The sequence below is a fragment of the Artemia sp. Qi Xiang Cuo genome, chromosome 15, assembly GCF_049724085.1.
Source record: "Artemia sp. Qi Xiang Cuo chromosome 15, ASM4972408v1, whole genome shotgun sequence".
Classification (NCBI taxonomy): Eukaryota; Metazoa; Arthropoda; class Branchiopoda; order Anostraca; family Artemiidae; genus Artemia; species Artemia sp. Qi Xiang Cuo.
In genome coordinates, this window is record NC_142808.1 from 35224018 (window position 1) to 35244490 (window position 20473).

The window sequence follows — 20473 nt, forward strand, 5'->3', positions numbered from 1 at the left end:
TGTTCATACTAGCACTTATTACCCTTTTCGATCAGTTCCAAAGCTGAGAATTCTCCAAACCCCCGTATCAGTTTTAATGGCTGCTAAGAAGCAAGATTTGTTTTGTGAGGAGGAATTAGCAACAGTACTAAAAGGATTAAAGAATAATAAGGCTCCAGGTGCGGATAGGGTGGTAAATGAGTTTCTTAAATATGGTGGGTCTGGGGTTAGAAATAAGTTACTGAAGATTATGAATATGATTTTTGAAAAAGGAGAAGTACCTAATGATTTTAGGAAAACTTTAATTAAGCCATTTCATAAGAAAGGTGATAAGAGTGAGTGTGGTAATTATCAAGGCATTAGTCTGGTCTCTGTAGGTAGTAAATCACTTAGTAATATGATACTTTTTAAACTGCGAGATGCCGTAGACAAAGTTTTAAGAGAAGAGCAGTGCGGTTTTAGAAAAGGTAGAGGATGTGTCGACTAAATTTTCACTCTTAATCTAATGATTGACAAATGCCTGAGTTTTCAAACATCATTGGTCCTCATTTTTATAGATTATGAGCAAGCATTCGATTCTGTTGATACAAGAGCTTTAGTAAAGGTTTTTATCCTTGAATGGTATACCCGACAAATACATTGAAGTGATTAGTGCTATGTACGAGAATAACACTGCTGCGGTTAAGGTAGGAAATGAGTTTAGCAGCTGGTTTTGTATTAAATCAGGAGTTAAGCAGGGTTGTGTTTTATATCTTTGTATATAGATTATTTTGATCGACTTTGTTTTAAGAAGCAAAGGAAAGGCAATGAGAGATCACGAAATAAAATGGGGAGGAAAAAGTCTCCTGGACTTGGATTATGCTAATGATTTAAGCATCCTAGATGAAAGTGTGAGCAAAATGAATGAAGTTTTAGAGGTTTTGCGAGTTCAGGGTGCTCGAATGGGTTTGAAAATTAATGTTAGGAAGACTAAGTCACTAAGGCTAGGAATAAGTGAAGATGAAAAGGTGACGTAGGGTAACGAAAAGATTGATCAGGTTGACAGCTTCACTTACCTTGGTAGTATTATTAGTAAAGATTGTGGGAGCAGTGAAGATGTTTAAAGTAGAATAGCCAAGGCTCAGGGTGTTTCTTCACAGTTAAAAAAAAGTTTGGAAGAATAGGAAGATAAGTCTGCACACCAAGATTGGAATATTAGAAGCTACAGTGATGACATTGGTCAAATATGGCTCTGAAGCTTGGACGCTCCGAAAAGCGGATGAAGATTTGCTAGATGTTTTCCAGAGAAATTGCTTAAGGATTGTTCTGGGTACCCGGCTGACTGACCGTATTTCAAACAATAGGCTATACGAAAAATGTCGTTCAATACCGCTCTCTAAGGCTATAATGAAAGAAAGGTTGAGGTGGTTAGGGCACGTTGTGCGGATGAAGGATGACAGATTGCCGAAGATCGTCCTTTTCGGCCAACCATTTAGAGCTAAACTGAAAGCAGATCGTCCTCGTCTGGGGTGGGAGGACGTCATAAAGAAAGATTTAAAGGAAATGGTAACTTCGTGGGCGGGTGTAAAAAGGGAAGCTTTGAATAGATTGGGGTGGCGGAGGAGCGTGCGTAGCTGTGTTGGCCTCAGGCGGCTTGGTACTGCGGTAAGTTGTTAGTAGTAGTAGTAGTAGTAAAGGAAAATCCGTTGGATTTATTGGGCAACCTTAGAAAATTACTCTTCCATTAGCCTCCCCCTCGAAATCGAACTAAGATTCTTAAACAATTTATTACTTAATTATCTTTGAAAGTCTTTGAAAATGTTTTCGAAATTTATACTTGACCTAAGGGGTGTTGTTTTGGGGAGGCAAGGATCTAACATCAGAAGAAGTAAAAACCTACAATAACTCAAATTCAAAATTACCAGAAATTACTATTAAAGAATAAATGAAACCCGAAACGAACAGAGATTAAATAAACAATCAAATCGAAAAATATACAACAGGTACTAACATAAATGAATAAATAAATCTTAAAACGAGTGAAACTTAAATTGAATACGCAAATAAAACTTTAAAACGAAGAAAAATCATTACAAACAAGAGTTTGGGTTTTGCTTTCTACTCTGATTGTAAAAGTCTAAAACCTACTGCATCGTTGACGCTTTACTGAAAAAGAATTATATTATAAATATTTTCTTTTGTACTTATTACAACATTGAAAGTAAAAATAAAATTATAGTAAAATAAAATTTTGAACTGCGCACCCTTTAGCAATTAATATCATTATATGTCAAATATTCAGTTTAATTTTATTAGTTCTTTTCAAGACTGTTCAAGACAAATATAGCTTCACTACTAACAAAAGTAAGAAGCTGCCCCCCTTCCCTAACTGTAAAAGCCTAAGGCTTACTGCTTCATTGATGCTTCACTGAAAACGAATTATAATACAAAAATTTTCTTCTCCGGATATTACAGCATTGGAAATGAAAATAAAATTACACTGAAATAAAATCCTGAACTGATGATCTTTCAACAATGATCTTTCCATGATATTTGGAATAAAATTTCGTCAATAAGTTCTTTTTTGGAGAGGGGGGGGGGTCAGTCCATAGATTGAGGGTCAGGGGCCAGTACCCATTATTTACCAATCATTGATAACTTTTTCGGGGGAGAGGGGGGTATCGGGTCATGGAGGAATAAGAGATAGCTCCCATAAGTTTTGGAATAAAATGTTGTTATTTTCTTTTTTTAGGGGGGGGGGGGGTCTGGCCATGAAGGGTCAAGGGTGAGTCACAGTAATTTTTGGGAAAAAATATCATTAATTTGTTTCGGAGGGGGGGGGGGGGGTCGGGCCATACAGAGAACGTCAGGTCCCTTATATTTTGGAATAAAATAGCGTTCATAAGTTTTTTGAGTGGGGGTGGGGGTTGGACCAATCTGATCTTTGAACTATTTTCAAAGCCCTCGCATAAGAGCCTTATATGCCCTCAGGAAATAACATACAACACTTGCCCCCGGGCTCTTGGGAGTTGTGTTGATCCTGGAGGTTTTTTATCTGATCTTTTAACTTATTTTAACAAATTGTCCATTTAAAAAATTCCATCGGATGGTTTTGGGGTAAAAAGGGCAGAAGGGCTAGTTTCCCTTCGGCCCTTTTAAAAAGTGAACTAGAACTTTCAATTTGCAATAAAATCAGCCTCCGAGGAAGTTTGTACGAACATTCCTTCCACAAAAAACTTACATGCCTCGGGGCATAATTTACAACACTTGTCCCCTGGGTCATTTGGGTTGTGTAAACCTCTGAGTTTTGTTATATGATCTTTGGTCTATTTTGGACAAAATAAAAACCTCAAAAATTTGATCGGGCGCATTTGGGAAGAGAACGGTTGATGGGGGCGGGAGAGCTAGTTGCCATAAGATTAATTTTACCGAGCAGAAAACTAGAACTTTCGGTTTCAAGTCATTTGAGTCCCCTCGAAGTTTAAACTTTCCATAAGAACCTTATATGCCTCCGGGAATAAGTTAAAGCCCTTCCCCCGGCCTCGGGGGGGGGGGGAGTTATATTAACCCCAAAGTTTCTTTTTCTCAACTGGTCGCTGGACTATTTCAAACGAAATGGCTATCTCAAAATTTTGTAATACGTTTGGGGACAAGAGGGTGTGTGTAAGGGGAGGGGGCGGGTTAGATTCCCTCTGTTATTTTGACTCTTAAAATGCTAACTAGAAATTCAAATCTCAAATTGATTGGATACATTTTAGGAAAAGAGGGTAGTCGGGGAGGGGGGGGGTGGATGCTCTCCTATAGCTTTTGACTCTTAAAAATAAAACTGGAACTTTCAATTTCCAATCAAATAATCTTCCTCTGAAGTTTGTATGACCACCCTTTACATAAAACCTTATATACCCCAGGGATATAACTTAAACCCTTGCCACTGGGCTCTGGGGATAGTGTCGATCCCGGAGTTTTTATTATGTGACGTTTGAGCTATTTTTAACAAAATGGCTATCTCAAAATTTTTATTGGATGAGACTGGGGTAAAACGTGCATGGGGGTGGGGCTAGTTGACCTTCAATCTTTTTTTGCTCTTAAAAAGTGAACTAGATTTTACAATTTCCAATCAAATTTACCCCCTCTAAAATTTACACAAGCAGCCCTACCATAAGAACCATATATACCTCCGGGGTATAACTTACAACACCTGTCCCTGGGGGTTTGTGTCGACTCCATAGTTATTTTTATCTGATCTTTGAACTATTTAAAAAAAAAACTTTTCGGACTCAATGTGGAAAAAAGGGCGTGGGGGGCTTTTTGCTCTCCAATCACTTTTGACTCCTAAAAAGGGCACTATAATTTCTGACTCCCGATTGAATGAATCCCCTCTGAAGTTTATACGACCATCCCTTACATATGGAGTCTCTCTGTGGGAAAAATATATATTGAAGCCTTATGGCCTTAGGGATGGTGGGGGGTGGGGAGTTTAGTTGCCATCGGATCACTTTTGACTCTTAAAAAGGAAACTAGAACTTTCAATTTCTAATCAATTGAGTCCCCTCCGAAGTTTATGCGACTGCCTTGTCCGTAAAAACTTTATATGCCCCCGGGGCATAAGTCACAACCCTTCCCTTGGGTTTCCGGGGGGGGGGCATGTTGACCCTGAAGTTTTTTGTCTGAACGTTGGACTATTTCAAACAAAATGGCAATCTCAAATTTTTTCCTCGGATACATTTGGAGAAAAGAGGGTGTGGGGTGGGGGTATGCCCGTCGATCGCTTTTGATGACTGTTAAAAATATATCTAGAACTTTCAATTTCCAACCAAATGAACCACCGTTGATGTTTATACGACCATCCCTTATCTAGGAACCTCATATGCCCCTGGGGCATAATGAGGGTGTATTATCCCTGGAGTTTTTGGTTTTTGGGATCTTTAAACTATTTTGAACAAAATGGCTATCTCAAAATTTTGATCGGAAACATTTGGGAAAAGGGCGAGGGGGGCTAGTTGCCCTCCGACCACTCATGACTCTTTAAATGGCTCTATAAATTCCGATTTAAATACGAATGAGCCCCCTCCGAAGTTTATACGACCAGCACTTTTACTCAGGTTCTGGGGGGCTGTGTTATCCCTGGAGTTTTTATATATAGTAATTGGTTTATTTTGAACAAAATAGCTATATAGAAAATTTGATCGGACGCATTTGGGGAAAAGAAGGTTGGGGGGGGGGCTAGTTGCCATCGGATCACTTTTAACTCTTAAAAAGGAAATTTGAACTTTGAATTTCTAATCATTTGAGTCTCCTCCGAGGTTTATACAATCACTTCTTCCATAAGAATTTTAAATGCCCCCAGGGCATAAGCTGCAAAATTTCCCCGGGCTCTGGAGGGGTTATGTTGACCCTAAAATCTTCATTATCTGATTGTTGGTCTATTTCAAACAAACTGGCAATCTCAGAACTTTGATCAGATGAATTTTAGGAAACAAGGGTGTGAGTAGGGGGAGGGTAGATGCCCTATGATCACTTTTGACTCACAAAAAGGTAACTAGAACTTTCAATTTCCAATCAAATGAACCACCTCTGAAGTTTATACGACCAACCATTGCATAAAAACTTTATATACCCCCGGGGCATAACTTAAAACACTTGCCCCCGGGCTCTGGGGGGTTGTGTCAACCCCAGAGTTTTTTGCTATCTAATGTTTGAACTATTTTTAGGATAATGGCCATCTCAAAATTTTTATTCGATGGGTCTGGGGAAAAAGGGTGTGGGAGGGGGGCTAGTTCTCCCCACGCCGATCTCTTTTAACTCTTAAAAAGTTAACTAGAACTTTCAATCTCCAATCAAATGTGCCCCCTCTGAATTTCATACAAGTATTCCTTCCATAAGAACCATATATGGCCCCAGGGCATAAATAACAATGCGTGCCCCCGGGCCCTGTATGGTGGTGTCGACACCGGAGTTTCTGTTATCTGATCTTTGAACTATTTTTAGCAAAATGGTTTCATCAAAATTTTTATTGGATGCATTTTGAGAAAAAATGGCATAGGGGAGGGGGGCTAGTTGCCCTCCAATCCCTTTTGACTCTTAAAAGGGCACTAGAAATTCTGATTTTCAGTCGAATGAGACACCTCCGAAGTTCGTGCGAACACCCCTTCCATATGAAGTGCTTCTGGAAAAAAAGAAGAAAAAAAATATTAGAGCCGTATGGCCTTTACTATAGGCAACGCTATAGCGTTGCCTCTGATTCATAACAAGGCATGGTTTGATTCAACAAATTTATTCACTAATAAAATTAAACAGGGTATAACAAACAGGAAAGACTCGTTTCCAGGAAAAGACAATAAAACAGGATTTTCGTTAGGTTATTCCGTGACAAAATTATTATTTTGTTTTTCGACCAAGCTATTGTCCTGACTTTCATGATAGAGGCTTTTCAGGAAAATGACGTTTTTTAAGGTAGGGTTTGTATTTGGGTATTAAACGGCATTTATAAAGATACAAGTTGTGTGGTAAAGATGTTGTAGCTTCCGTCCTCCGAGAATACTAATAACCTTCGGAAGAAGGACATTAACCTTCCTTCTTTTTTTTATCTCTAGCGATGTAATGGCTTCAAATTTTGGATTTTGTGCTTATGTCCCATGGAAAATTTCACGTTGACATGTTATCAGCCTTTTCAGAAACTCCTCTGTCCGCAGGAATTTCATAGAGCTCAGAACATGGAATTTCAGAGAACGCGATAATACAGCTCAAAAGCTTGTAGATTTCTGCTGGTTTAAATAATTAAGATTTGCATGGTGGGTAGAGGGAATAGCACCTCTCTTAAACAGAATCTAGTTAAGGTGTGGAACCAAGACGGTAATAAGAGGAGGGAATAGCACCTCTCTTGAACAGAAGCAAGTTAAGGTGTGGAACCAAGACGGTAATAAGAGGAGGGAATAGCACCTCTCTTGAATAGAAGCAAGTTAAGGTGTGGAACCAAGACGGAAATAAGAGAAGAAGAGATTATATCGAACATTCTCTGAAAAATTGTGGACACAATTAAGAGCTAATAATAATTATTAGCATGTTTTTTTTAGCAAGATATCAATAACAATAATAATAATAATAATAAGAATAAAAATAATACTTTTATTTCTCTAAGAGCCCTAGTGTCATGTCCATTAAAAAAAGAAAACTCAGTTCTAATTAATTCCCACTTCACAGACAAAAACATTGCACAAATTTCATAAATCTATTATTGTCCTCCGTTACCAGCCTGTGAATTTTTCCTAACCTCTTAAAATTTATGAGATACTCACCACTTAATATGCTCCCGAACATCTCTCAGCAATTTTACACTCCCCATACACTTCGTTTCGCTACCCACTCAACCCTTTATACCTACAAAACATATGACCCAAACTTAAAATATGAGGTTTGAATAGGGTCAAGTCAGGTTACTGGGAACCTGAGTATTTGCCTAGGGCATAATGATTGAATGGATGCAAGGATTCCCAGCTTCCATAGATCTTATCGGTGGTTATTTCTATTCGTTTGCAGTTAATTTAAAGTTGATTATTTTGAAACCTATGCAAGCGTCAAATTATGCATTGACAAATAAAAGGTAATGTAGCTAGTGTCAGCCGATTTAAAAAGTACAGAAAAAGTGAATTACGTAGATCCTTGGAGATTATACGAAAGGTGGAAAAAGCAGAATCGAACAGTTCGCGGTAACAAACTTAAGTAAGGAGCGACCCGACTCAATAGTAACAGAAAATCTAAAAATGGAATTTTGATACCAATATACCCATAAAAAGAATTAGATTTTTATTCTGATTTTAAATATATAAGTTTCATCAAGTTTGGTCCTACCCATCAAAAGTTATGAGCCTGAGAAAATTTGCTTTATTTTAAAAAAAGGGAGACCAACCCCCCCCCCCTAAAAGTCATAGAATCTATGTGAAACTAACACCATCAGATTCAGCGTATCAGTGAACCCTACTGTAGAGGCTTCCAGCTCCTATCTGCAAAAATGTGGAGTTTTCTATTTTTTGCCAGAATAAAGATCACAGATGCGTGTTTCTTTGTTTTTTTTTCTTAGGGGGTGATCGTATCGATCCAGTGGTCCTAGAATATCGTGAGAGGACTCATTGGAGCGGGAATTGAAATTTCTAGTGCCCTTTTTAAGTGACCAAAAAAATTGGAGGGCAGCTAGGCCCATTCCCACGCTCATGTTTTCACAAAGTCACCGGATCAAAATTTTGAGATACCCATCTTGTTCAGCATAGTCGAAAAATCTAATAACTATGTCTTTGAGGATGACTTAATCTACCACAGTCCCCGGGGGAAGGGCTGCAAGCTATGAACTTTGCCCATTGTTTACACATAGTAGGCTTATTGGTTATTGGGAAGTATACAAAATGTTTTCAGGGGGGATTTTTTCTGGTGGGGGAGGAGGAGGGGTCAAAGGTTACGTTATATGATCTTTCCATGGAGAAACTGTTGATGGTGGAAGAGATTTTTTCAATGAAGAGGGCGTCGGATTTCTCAGCATTATTTAAAAGATGATCAGAAATTAAATAGAAAAAAACAAAAATTTGAAACGTTATTTTTTCAACTGAAAGTAAGGAGCAACATTAAAACTTAAAACAAACAAAAATTATTACTTATATGAGGGGGCTCGCCCCCTCGTCAATACCGCGCTATTTACGTTAAAGTTTTTTTTAGTACTTTCAAAACAGCTATTTATTCTAATTAAATGGTCTTTGTGATTCAGGGGTCATTCTTAAAGAATTGGAACAGAATACAAACTTTAGCGTAAAGAGCTAGATATTGACAAGGGGGTGAACCCCTTCATATACGTAATAACTTCTGTTCGTTTTAAGTTTTAATATTGCTCCTTACTTTCAGTTGAAAAATCTTATTTTTTTTATTTAATCAAACAGTTCGTGGTAACGAACTGTAAGTAAGGAGCGACCAGGCTCAATAGTAACCTAAACTCTAAAAAACGGAACTTTGATACCAATAGATACATCAAGAGAATTATATTTTTATGCTGATTTCAAATATACAGGTTTCATCAAGTTTAGTCCTACCCATCAAAAGTTACGTGCCTGAGAAAATTTACCTAATTTTCTAAAAAAGGGGGAAACACCCCCTAAAAGTCATAGAACCTAAATGAAAATTCCACCATCAGATTTAGCATATCAGAGAACCCTACTGTAGAAGTTTCAACCTCCTATATGTCAAAATTTGGAATTTTGTATTTTTTGCCAGAAGGAAGATCACGGATGCGTGTTAATTTGGTTTTATTCCCAGGGGTGATCGTATCGACCCAGGGGTCCTAGAAATCACAGGAGGGCTCATTCAAACAGAAATTAAAATTCCAGTGCCCTTTTTAAGTGACCAAAAAATGGAGGGCAACTAGGCTCCCTCCCACGCTCATTTTTTCCCAAAGTCACCCGATCAAAATTTTGAGATAGCCATTTTGTTCAGCATGGTCAAAAAATATTATGCCTTTGAGGATGACTTAATCCCCCACAGTCCTCGGGGGAAGGGCTGCAAGTTATGAACCTTGTCCAATGTTTACATATAGTAGGCTATTGGTTATTGGGAAGTATACAGACGTTTTCAGGGGGATTTTTTCTGGTAGTGGGGGGATCTGGGGTTACTCAGAAGGATCTTTTTATGGAGGAAGTTTTCAGGGGGGAAGGGATACTGCTATGCAGGGGGCGCCAGATTTCCCAGCATTATTTAAAAAACGTTCAGAAATTAAATTAAAACAACAAGTTTTTCAACTGAAAATAAGGAGCAACATCAAAACTCAAAACGAACAGAAATTATTACGTATATGATTGGGTTCAACCCTTAGTCAATACCTCGCTCTTTACGCTAAAGTTTTTTTTGGTACTTTCATAAGAGCTATTTATTCTAATTAACGGCCTTTGTGATTAAGGGGTCATTTTTACAGAATTGGAACAAAATATCAACTTTGGCGTAAAGAGCGAGGTATTGACTAGGGGGAGAGCCCCCTAATATACATATTAAAAATATATGAATATACAAGTTCGTTACGTAAGTTAATTCTTAAGTTACGTATATTTATTACTAATAAAAACGTTTGTAAATAAAATTAAAGAACTTTCGAGAAAGCCATTTAACCAAAAACAAGTAAAATTAATATCCACATTTCGTTTTAATTATTCATGTACGGTGAGCCAAAATCAAAACCCGCATTAATTCAAAAACGTGCAGAAATTAAATAAAAAAAAGCTTTTTTAACTGAAAGTAAGCAGCGACATTGAAACTTAAAACGAACAGAAATTATTCCGTATATGAAAGGGGCTTTCCCCTTTAAACGCCTCGCTCTTTACGCTAAAGTTTGACTCTTTTCTCACAACTCTATTTTTTAAAACATCAAAAAACCTTAGCCTAAAGAGCGAGGCGTTGAGAAGGGGACAGCCCCTTTCATATACGGAATAATTTCTGTTCGTTTTAATTTTTAATGTCGCTCCTTACTTTCAGTTAGAAAAAACTGTTTTTTTATCTAATCCTTTACAGGATCGAGGAAGAATATAGTTTGTCCGCCTCAGTTACTTTCTACTGCAAAAAGTTTGTGTTGAAAGAAACTTTTGTTTAAGATTACAAATCTTTCTGTTTTCTCGGGCAGCTTCACTACTTTTCTTTTCGTCTCTTTTTTTTCTTTTTTTATGTACGCTCGGTAGTGGTATAAGATGAACCTTCCGATAATGATTTAATTTGGGGATATTAAAGCAGTTGAAGAAACTTCCTCAAAGGTTTACAGAATTTTTACTCGAGAATTCTCTACTTCTTCTAGATTTATTGGTAAGGATTTGGAAAATTTTAATAAGGAAATTCAATATTTCGAATTGTTCAGTTTTTCGTTCTTTTCGATCTTTGCAAATTATCTGGAATTTTTTTACATATAAAGACTGAGTCAAGATATAGACTGAAACAAGTCCGGCTGTGATACGACTCAAAGAGGGAGGGGAAAATTGTCATCAGAATTGTTTAGAAAGAGGAAATTAGAGAGGAAATAAGAAAGAAGAAACCGAATTTGGGGAAGTAAAATTCAATGTCCAATCTGAACATTTTTTAGATGGGGGCTGGGGGAGTCTAAGCTCGATCTTGTGTTTGTGGGGGATTGGTTTCTAAATACTTGTCACCACGCCATCTACCAAGATGAGCTATCGGTCTCGACTAAAATGTGTGGTAACTAAAAGAATTTTTTTATTCATGTCTTTTGGGAATCGGAGCCAGACCACACATCTGTGGAGATAGATAAAAGGGTCCCTAAATTATTTTTGTCAGGCCAAGAAGCAGAAGAGATTGTTTTATCTCGAGCGAACATTGTAGAAAGTAGAGTAGGCTAAGTATCCCAGATGTTCTTTTTGATTGTCATTCCCTGATCCTACTTGTTTCGGGATATGGGGGAATTGTAATCTTCTCATGAAAATGTTTACTAAAAGAGGTGGGAAATGTGAATAAGGTCCTATTTTTGAATTTTAGTAACAACAATGGCTCACAGGGTGGGATGCAAAGGGGTTACTTAGTGGGTCCCTAAGTTCTAAGCTTCAGGATATCTAATAAAAAAGCTTGTTTGATCTTAATCAAACTTAGTCAGAGATAAAAGGTTAATAACTTAATTGTGTCAATTTCAACCCTATGGTGAAGGAGCCAGGATATGAGGGGTTTTGAAAACCTAGTGGATTTGGTTTAAAAACCAAACCTGGTAGGAGGTAGGCTCATAAGTATGTCTTTTTACGGTTTGAAATTTATCCAACCTCATTAGAGGGGAGCGGGCTATCACAATGTCGTTTTATCAAGCTAATTGCTGGGTGGGCTGGCAGAATTCGTTTAACACAACCTGGTCAGCGTAGTTGTCGAGGTGAAAAAAAAAACACAAAAAAAAACACTTTCATCTCCTATATATTATTTTTCATTAAACAAACTCGAAAAATTGATTTTTCTCCAAAACTCGTAAGGAAGCGTAAAAAAAAGAAGAACCAAATTTTTTTCTCCTTTCTAATTCAATCATAAAAAACAGCTGAAAGGTGACTTAAATAATGGCTTTTATTTGTAATCTCTTATCACCTGAAGAATAGCCTTAGATAAAAATTACGATCAGCCTAAACGAGACTTGGCTTTGTCTTTCATCTCTCTGCTCTCCTGGTAACCTGAAGACAAAAATTCTCCACGCACTATTGTGCACAGTTTTAAACATGAAAAAACGAAACGATACTGACATTTTCATGCTTCATTCATTCAACGGCAGCTTTTTTTTTACCGAATATTAGCTTTAGACCCAAAAATGCGGTTTGGTTTTTTTTAGACTCCTTAACGACAGCAGGGCCAAAAGTACATACAAAGTGTCTACGATTTCGATGACTAGTTCCGTAAAGTTTTTATTTCAGCCGGAAAGTTTGAGAAAGGGCTGAAAAGGAGAGATCGACCAATCAAATAATCTGACGAAACTTTAAAAAAAGGATTATGGCTTTTTCACAATATCTTTTCTATGTAGGAGATGCATTTCAAAATAAATCTCACAGTAGACTCTAGCCTAATTAATTATCTTTTTTAATCATCTTAAGCTCCTAATTAATCAGCATTATTTATGGTCGGTTTTTACTTTTTTCTTAAAGAAATGGGTGAATTTCAATTGCTTATTAGAATTTAGAGAAGGCATATTAGTCTATTGGCTTCTGAACGATAGTTTTCACTTCAAAGAGCCTATTAGTCTAAAACGGCCTTAAGCCAATTTCATAGATTATACTTACTTTTTAGGAGACACATCGATAACACAATGAGCTGCAGTAAGTATATGCTGATTTGTTATCAAAGCTCCTCCACAAAAGAGGGCCTCACTTGTGCTATCCTTTAATAGTGCAGCCCAAGGCCATTCACCTAAAATTAATACTCAGTTATAACAGTTAAACGTATAATCGAGAATCTGATTAGACATTGCGGAGCCTGAACGAACTTGTTATTAATCTATAATTGCATTAGTGTTGTAGATACTTAGCTCATGGTTTATGCTCAGAATTTGAAAATACTGGCAAATTCTCTCTCTTCGTTTCTTACGTTAAGTGGTTTTTTTTTGTTATTTTGAAGGGTTCTGCAGCTTTGAATTGTTTTGTGTTTGTTGCTCTTTGTTTCTATCTTTTTGAATGCCCCTCCTCCCAGAGTCCTCTGGTCAAAGTTACGCTAGTTGCTCATTATTAATATATAGCTTTTTATGGAAGGGGTGATGGTATAGGCTTCGGAGGGAGCTATCTTGATTGGAAATCAGAAGTTCTAGTGCCTTTTTAAGAGTCAAAAGGGATCGGGAGGTAAATAGCCCCCTTCTCCCCCTCACCATGTCCGCTTTTCCCCAAATGTATTCGATAGAAATTTTGAGATAGACGTTTTGCTCAAAATAGCCTAAAGATCATATAGCAAAGCCTTCGAGATTGAAACAAACCCCAGAGTCTAGGGCCAAGAGTTCTAGGTTATCCCTCTGGGGTATATAAGGTTTCAATGGAAGGGGTGGTCACATAAATTTTGGGGAGGCTCATTTGATTGGAAATTGAAAGTTTTAGTTCTCTTTAAAAGACAAAAGTAAGGCAACCCCCCACGCCCATCATTCCCCTAATCACATCCAATCAAAGTTTTGAGACAGCTATTTTGTTCAGCATTGTTGATAAGTCCAGTAATTATGTCTTTGGAGATGTCAACCATTCCACAGCCCTCAGGGCAAAGGCTGTGAGTTACGCACTTTGTTCATTGTTTACAAATAGTATATGTTATTGAGAAAGGCGGACATGTTTGATTTTTGCTTTTGGAAGGACATGCGTCTCTTCCATGAGCTAAGTGGCTCAGCTAGAAGGATTCGGCGAGGCGAGTTATCTGTTGGCCTCTGTAAGACATGGCCCAACCATTTCAGTCGACGCTCCTTGATCGTGATGGCAACGCATCTCTTGATACCACAGATTCGTCGTTTATCCACGTTTGGTTTGCGATCATTCAGATTTAACCTGAGGATGCTACGCAGACAGGTATGCTCAAACACCTTCAGTGCATTTTCATGTAGTCACTTTACTGACCAAGTTACGTATCCATAAAGAAGGATTATTTGAGCCAAAGCCAGGTAGACTCGAATTTTAGTTCTTACATTAATGTCAAACCGATTCCACAACGATTTTCGAAGGGAAGCAAAGACCGTCTGTGCCTTCTGCAATCGCTATTGATTATCGGCGTCAGAAGATCCATCAGTACAAAGCTGGGAGCCAAGGTATGTGAAGCTGTTGATCTGAACCAATTGTACTTGATTTACACTAAAAAAAAAAGGATCAGCGTGATTTATTGCCATAAAATTTGTCTTCTCTGTACTGACTTTCAAGCCAATGTGATCTGCCCAAAAAACTACCTCATCGAGCATAGTTTGAGCTTTCTCTGGGTCCGAAAGGATTGCGATATCATCAGCATATTCAAGGTCTCCAAGTGAATGGAGCGTACCTCGGGAATGACCGAGTTTATTAATTTGGAACTTTCAGGAAATGACAAGGGAGATAATAAATTTAACAAAAAGGCAATATTTACACGCGACTGCTTCTGCAACTACACTACTACTACTGCTACAACTACTGCTACTACCAATCTACCACTACTACCACTAAAACTACCGCTTCTGTAGCAAGTACTACCACGGCTGAGGATATTGAAAAGAATATCTGAGGAAACGTTGCGGGCAAATTTGAACTAAACCAATATATACTATGTGCATGCAAATGGCTCATACAGGCGTATCACCAATATTTGTGGAACGGCTTAACGTAATAAGATGAAACTTCTGGTGCATCATGAGCGGGATGTTCAACTGAACAAAAAGCAACATGTCCCTGCTACTAATGATATTAATACTGCTGCTACTACTGGTGCTACTGCTACTAATACTACATTACTGCTAAAGTTTTTTAATACTTTCAAAAGAGCTATCTATTCTTATTATTGCTCAATGAAACCGACGAGAACATGGAAGCTTTTAATAACTTCTTCCACTAAAAGTAAAGAACCACATTTTCACTCTCCATAAAAGTTTTCATTTTATTTAAAGTTTAAACACAATAATAACACAATAAAGTTTTAATAATTATTATCATTAAACAATATCAATCAAATAAACGAGAATATTCAAAGAAAAGAATATCCTATTTGTGTGGGAGGAAAATGTTAAAAATTAAGAAAAATCAGGTCGCCAATCTTTAATGAACGAAGCTTTCTGCTTTCAAACTATTAATATGAAAAAGGTGTATAATAAAGAGTGCCAGTGACATACAGCAGCGGATAATTGTACTTTTCATTTATCCTAGACATTATTGCTCAATGAAACCGACGAGAACATGGAAGCTTTTAATAACTTCTTCCACTAAAAGTAAAGAAACACATTTTCACTCTCCATAAAAGTTTTATGCCCACCTGCTCATGACGTTTAATTTACTAAATAAAGCAAATTCCCACCAGATCCTCTAATGATGAAGAACTGGCCACCAGCACTGTATAACTGAGCTCAGAGCATATATTTGAAACTACAAACAAAGCCCGTGGCGTCTTATTTACTAAATAAAGAAGATTGCTTGAAAAAACCCAACTGGTATTGATGTTGGTTGAATAATTCCCAGTGACTAGTCAGAGCTTTCAAAGCCCCTGGCAAACTTTTTATAGCATCTTAAAGTTCATAGTCTCAGATGGTATGCCTGCCATGTTGTGGTGTATTTTTTCCTAAAAAATAAAATAAATGGCTACTGTAGATAAATGGCTATTGGGGTTAACAACCCCACCAGTAGCATCTGGCCTCCCCCAGGCCATTCAGCGTGTCCCCAGGTGGCGATAGAGGAACACTCTACAGATATGTAGGGTACCTCCATAGGAGGCACGGACCAAAGGGGGACGTTGTCCCTGGGGGTCCACAATAGAATCTGGGACACCCTCGCCCGGGGTAATAAATACAGGTAGAGGAGGAAGAAGGCCCCTCAAACGTACACTCAAAAGGGCCCACTGGTTTGTCCACAGGTCCCATGAGCTGCAAAACTTCTCCCAGTAATGGGTTAATTTGCATGGTGATGAAGAACACCATCGCGGGAGGATCCTCCATTGGAGGACAACTGCGGCAGGGCGTAAGATCCAGATCTATGAACAACGGCCTCTGCAAAGGGCTGCCTCGACCTTTTCCGGGTATCTCCAAGACTGGGGACCTTGCGGTCAACTCTATTCCCACTTGAGGAGTGGCGCCCCTCGAGGAAATTATAGCCTAGTAAACGACACAGCATTCGCACGGGATTGTGACTAATGGACAATTTTTCTGGGCTTAATATGTTTTGATGGGCGTCTTTGGGCTGAAAAACCTCTTCCTAGCTAATTTATCTATTATGGGTTGCCTCCCCGTAGTAGCATAATATTTGTAGGCATGAATATATAATGAGTCGGAGGTAATAGGCTTGAGACTGTCTGTGCAGGATTTCGACTCTTGTTGATAGAAGAGCATCGCCCAGTGCTGAAAACCATGTTGTGACCAAGATGGACCCAGGATTGCATAAAGCCTCCATTCAGACTGGAGGTCCCAGAGACTCCTTGCTGACCGGTTTTAGGCCAGCTTAAGCACTTTAGCGGAGACTTAAAAAGACATATGATCCCCGTCCTGCACTGGTGTCCGGGATCCGGGATCATTGCTTTTCCTGAGGCGAAAATAACTTCAATGATCTAAAGAACATGAAAATTGGAACTTGGAATGTTACGACGTTAAAAAATGACCATTGTATCGACATTTTAACTGACGAACTCAGACGATTCGAACTGGATTTATTAGGAATTTCAGAAACTCATATCCCAGGGGTAGGAAGTATGAAATTAGGTGATATAGAATTTGTTTACTCAGGCAGGAAGGATGAGGTACATAGACAGGGAGTAGGGCTCATAATGAATAAGGAAGCTGCTAAGTCTTGTTTAGGCTGAGAAGGTATTAATAATAGAATAATAATTGCTCATTTTATGACTAAAAAGTTCAGGGTATTAGTTATAGTAGTATACGCCCCTGTAGAACCGACTGACGGAGATACTAGTGACTCAGATGAATTTTACTTACAGTTACAGGAGCAAATAGACAGGGTCCCAGGTAGAAAAATGATGTTATTACTGGGAGATTTTAACGCCCAGGTTGGTAGAAATAGGGATAGATGGTATTCTAGCCTACGTAAATTTAGTGTAGGAAAACAAAATAGTAATAGAAACAAACTTTTGTATTTTTGTAGGTATAACAATCTAGTTATAACCAATACGTTGTTTGGTCATAAGTTAGCATGATCTTCCTATGACAGCTATACAAAAAATCTTATCGATTATGTTATTACAAACCGACGAATGGCAGGACCAATACAGGATACTAGGGTATATAGGAGTGCTGTTATTGATGTTAAAAGAAAAGATCACCATCTAGTAGTGCCAAGGGTTAATCTAAAGCTAAAATATCGGAAGGGTAACCATCTCCGGGGAAGTTGTGATGTTGGTAGACTCCAGGATGAGAATTTGAGAGAAACTTTCCAGGAACAGTTGAATACTAAACTTGAGAGTTTAAAATTTGATAATGTGAAAGATGGTTCGAATGATTTTAGAAAAATAAGTTGTGAAGTTCCTAAAGATGTCTTAAGGGAGAAAGTCACATATGAAACTGGGGATACCTCTGACATGACTTTATCTCTAATAAAGCGGGAAAGGTCCGTGCACTATTACTACCTTAACACCAGTACGCATGAAAACAATAGGAATATAAAGAAAGTCGAGAAAACACTAAAATATGAACTAAAGGGGTGTGAAGTAGAGACCATGGATAAAATTGCCGAGGATCTGGAAGATGCAGCTAGACTGCATAATAGTAAAATATTGCACTGGCACGTTAACAAATTGAGAGGGAGTAGTCAATCCGGACTTGGCTCAGTTAAAGATAGGAATGGGGTCACAATTAGCGATAAGGAAAAAACTAAAGAAAGATGGGCCGAACATTTTGAGAATTTGCTAAACCGAGATAGAGTTACAGGAAAAAATATGGAGGAAAATGAAAAAGTTTGTGATACCTTGGATGTGAAAGAAGATTTGTTTTGTGAGGAGGAATTAGCAACAGTACTAAAAGGATTAAAAAATAATAAGGCTCCAGGTGCTGATAGGGTGGTAAATTAGTTTCTTAAATATGGTGGCTCTGAGGTTAGAAATAAGCTACTGAAGATTATGAATATGATTTTCGAAAAAGGGGAAGTACCTAACGATTTTAGGAAAACCTTAATTAAGCCACTTTATAAGAAAGGTGATAAAAGTGAGTGTGGTAATTATCGAGGCATTAGTCTGATCTCTGTAGGTAGTAAATTACTTAGTAATATGATACTTTTTAGACTGAGAGATGATGTAGACAAAGTTTTAAGAGAAGAGCAGTGCGATTTTAGAAAAGGTAGAGGGTGTGTCGACCAAATTTTCACTCTTAGGCTAATGATTGAGAAGTGCCTAAGTTGTCAAACACCTTTGGTCCTTAGTTTTATAGATTATGAGCAAGCCTTGAATTCTGTTGAAAGAAGAGCGTTAGTAAAGGTTTTATCCTTGTATGGTATACCAGACAAATACATTAAAGTGATCAGTGCTATTTATGAGAACAGCACTGCTGATGTTAAGGTAGGAAATGAGGTTAGCAGCTGGTTTTGTATTCAATCAAGAGTTAAGCAGGGTTGTGTTCTATCTCCCTTTGTATGGATTATTTTGATGGACTTTGTTTTAAGGAGCACAGGAAAGACAATGGGAGACCACGGAATCAAATGGGGAGGAAAAAGTCTCCTGGACTTGGATTATGCTGATGATTTAAGCATCCTAGATGAAAGTGTGAGCAAAATGAATGAGGTTATAGAGGTTTTGCGAGTTAAGGGTGATAGAATTGGTTTGAAAATTAATGTTAAGAAGACTAAATCAACAAATCTAGGAATAAGTGAAGATGAAAAGTTTACGTTGGGAAATTAAAAGAGTGGTGCGGTGGGAAGTACCAATTGCCTTTGTATCATTATTAATAAAGATGATTGGAGCAGTGGAGATTTTAAAAATTAAATAGCTCAGGCTTAGATTTTTTTTTTACTGTTAAAAAAAGTCTGGAAGAATAGGAAGATAAGTCTGCAAACCAAGATTTGAATATTAGAAGCTACAGTGATGACAGTGGTCGAATATGGTTCTGACGCATAGACACTCCGAAAAGCGGATGAAGATTTGCTAGATGTTTTCCAGAGAAATTGCTTAAGAATTGTTCTGGGTACCCGCGTGACTGACCGTATTTCAAACTATAGGCTATACAAAAAATGTGGTTTAACTTCGCTCTCTAGGGCTATAATGAAAGAAAGGTTGAGGTGGATAGGGCACGTTGTGTGGATGAAGGTTGACAGATTGCCGAAGATTGTTCTTTTCGGCCAACCATCTAGGGCTAAACGGAAAGCAGGTCGTCCCCGTCTGGGGTGGGAGGACGTCATAAAGAAAGATTTAAAGGAAATGGGAACTTCGTGGGCGGGTGTAAAAAGGGAGGCTTTGAATAGATTGGGATGGATGAAGAGCATGCTTAGCTGTGTTGGGCTAAGGGGGCCTGGTGCTACAGTGAGTTATTAGTAGTAGTAGTAGTAGTAGTACTGCTACTACTGCTCATACTACTACCACAACTACTGTGATACTGCTACTCTTAAGGCTCCGCGTATAAAGGAAAAAATATGACAGAATAAAGAGGGGGGAATTTGATATAAATCAAAACATACTATGTGAATGGAGATTGTCAAAAGGGCGTACCTCAGGAATGGAATCGGGTATTAATTTAAATCTTTCGGAGAAGGCTTAAAAGGGAGGATCAACCAATCAAAAGGTATTATGTGCATGCTACTACTAATACCATTGCCACCACTTGTTTTACTGCTACTACTATCAGGGGTGTTACTAGCAAAAAATTTTTTGGGGGGAGCAAGAGATTTTACCGACTGGCTGGTCATTTTTACAGACTGTTTTTTGTCAATAATTAGCAAAATGTCCGTTTCGAATGCGACGCGTAAAATCACTGCACGAGTCGGTGAAACCGCTGCATTTACCAACCGAGATTTAGACTTCTGTACATATCATGTCACTATTTTAATGCTCTTTATTTAACAAATTGGAAAATTGTGGTACCATCTGTAAAATCAGGAAAGGAGTAGGTAAAACTGCTGCGTTTACCGACCAAGTTGGAAATTTCTGTAGATAACATGTCAGTATTTTCGTCGTCTTTATTGAACTGAACAAAGGATTTTAGCGGCGTCGGAAAAATCGTGGCGTGAAGTGCCACAATTTTACTGACTTATTTTTTTACCGAGTGACCAAAAAATTGAGGGGGGGGGGCATCTCCACCCTTCCCCCCATACATGACGGCCCTGATTGCTAGTACTGTTACTAAACTACTCCAACTATTACTTCAATTGCTGCTACTTGTAACGTTAAGAGTATTAAG

At 38.1% G+C, this 20473-nt stretch overlaps 1 protein-coding gene across 1 annotated transcript in view; it reads right to left on the reverse strand.

The window, feature by feature from the left end:
• Window positions 1-20473, reverse strand: part of LOC148943608 (venom protease-like) — a 123868-nt gene that overhangs the window by 18026 nt on the left and 85369 nt on the right. The window contains exon 4 of the mRNA XM_089101025.1: window positions 12732-12858. Coding sequence (XP_088957151.1) covers window positions 12732-12858 — 127 coding nt within the window. The remainder of the gene's footprint in view (window positions 1-12731; window positions 12859-20473) is intronic.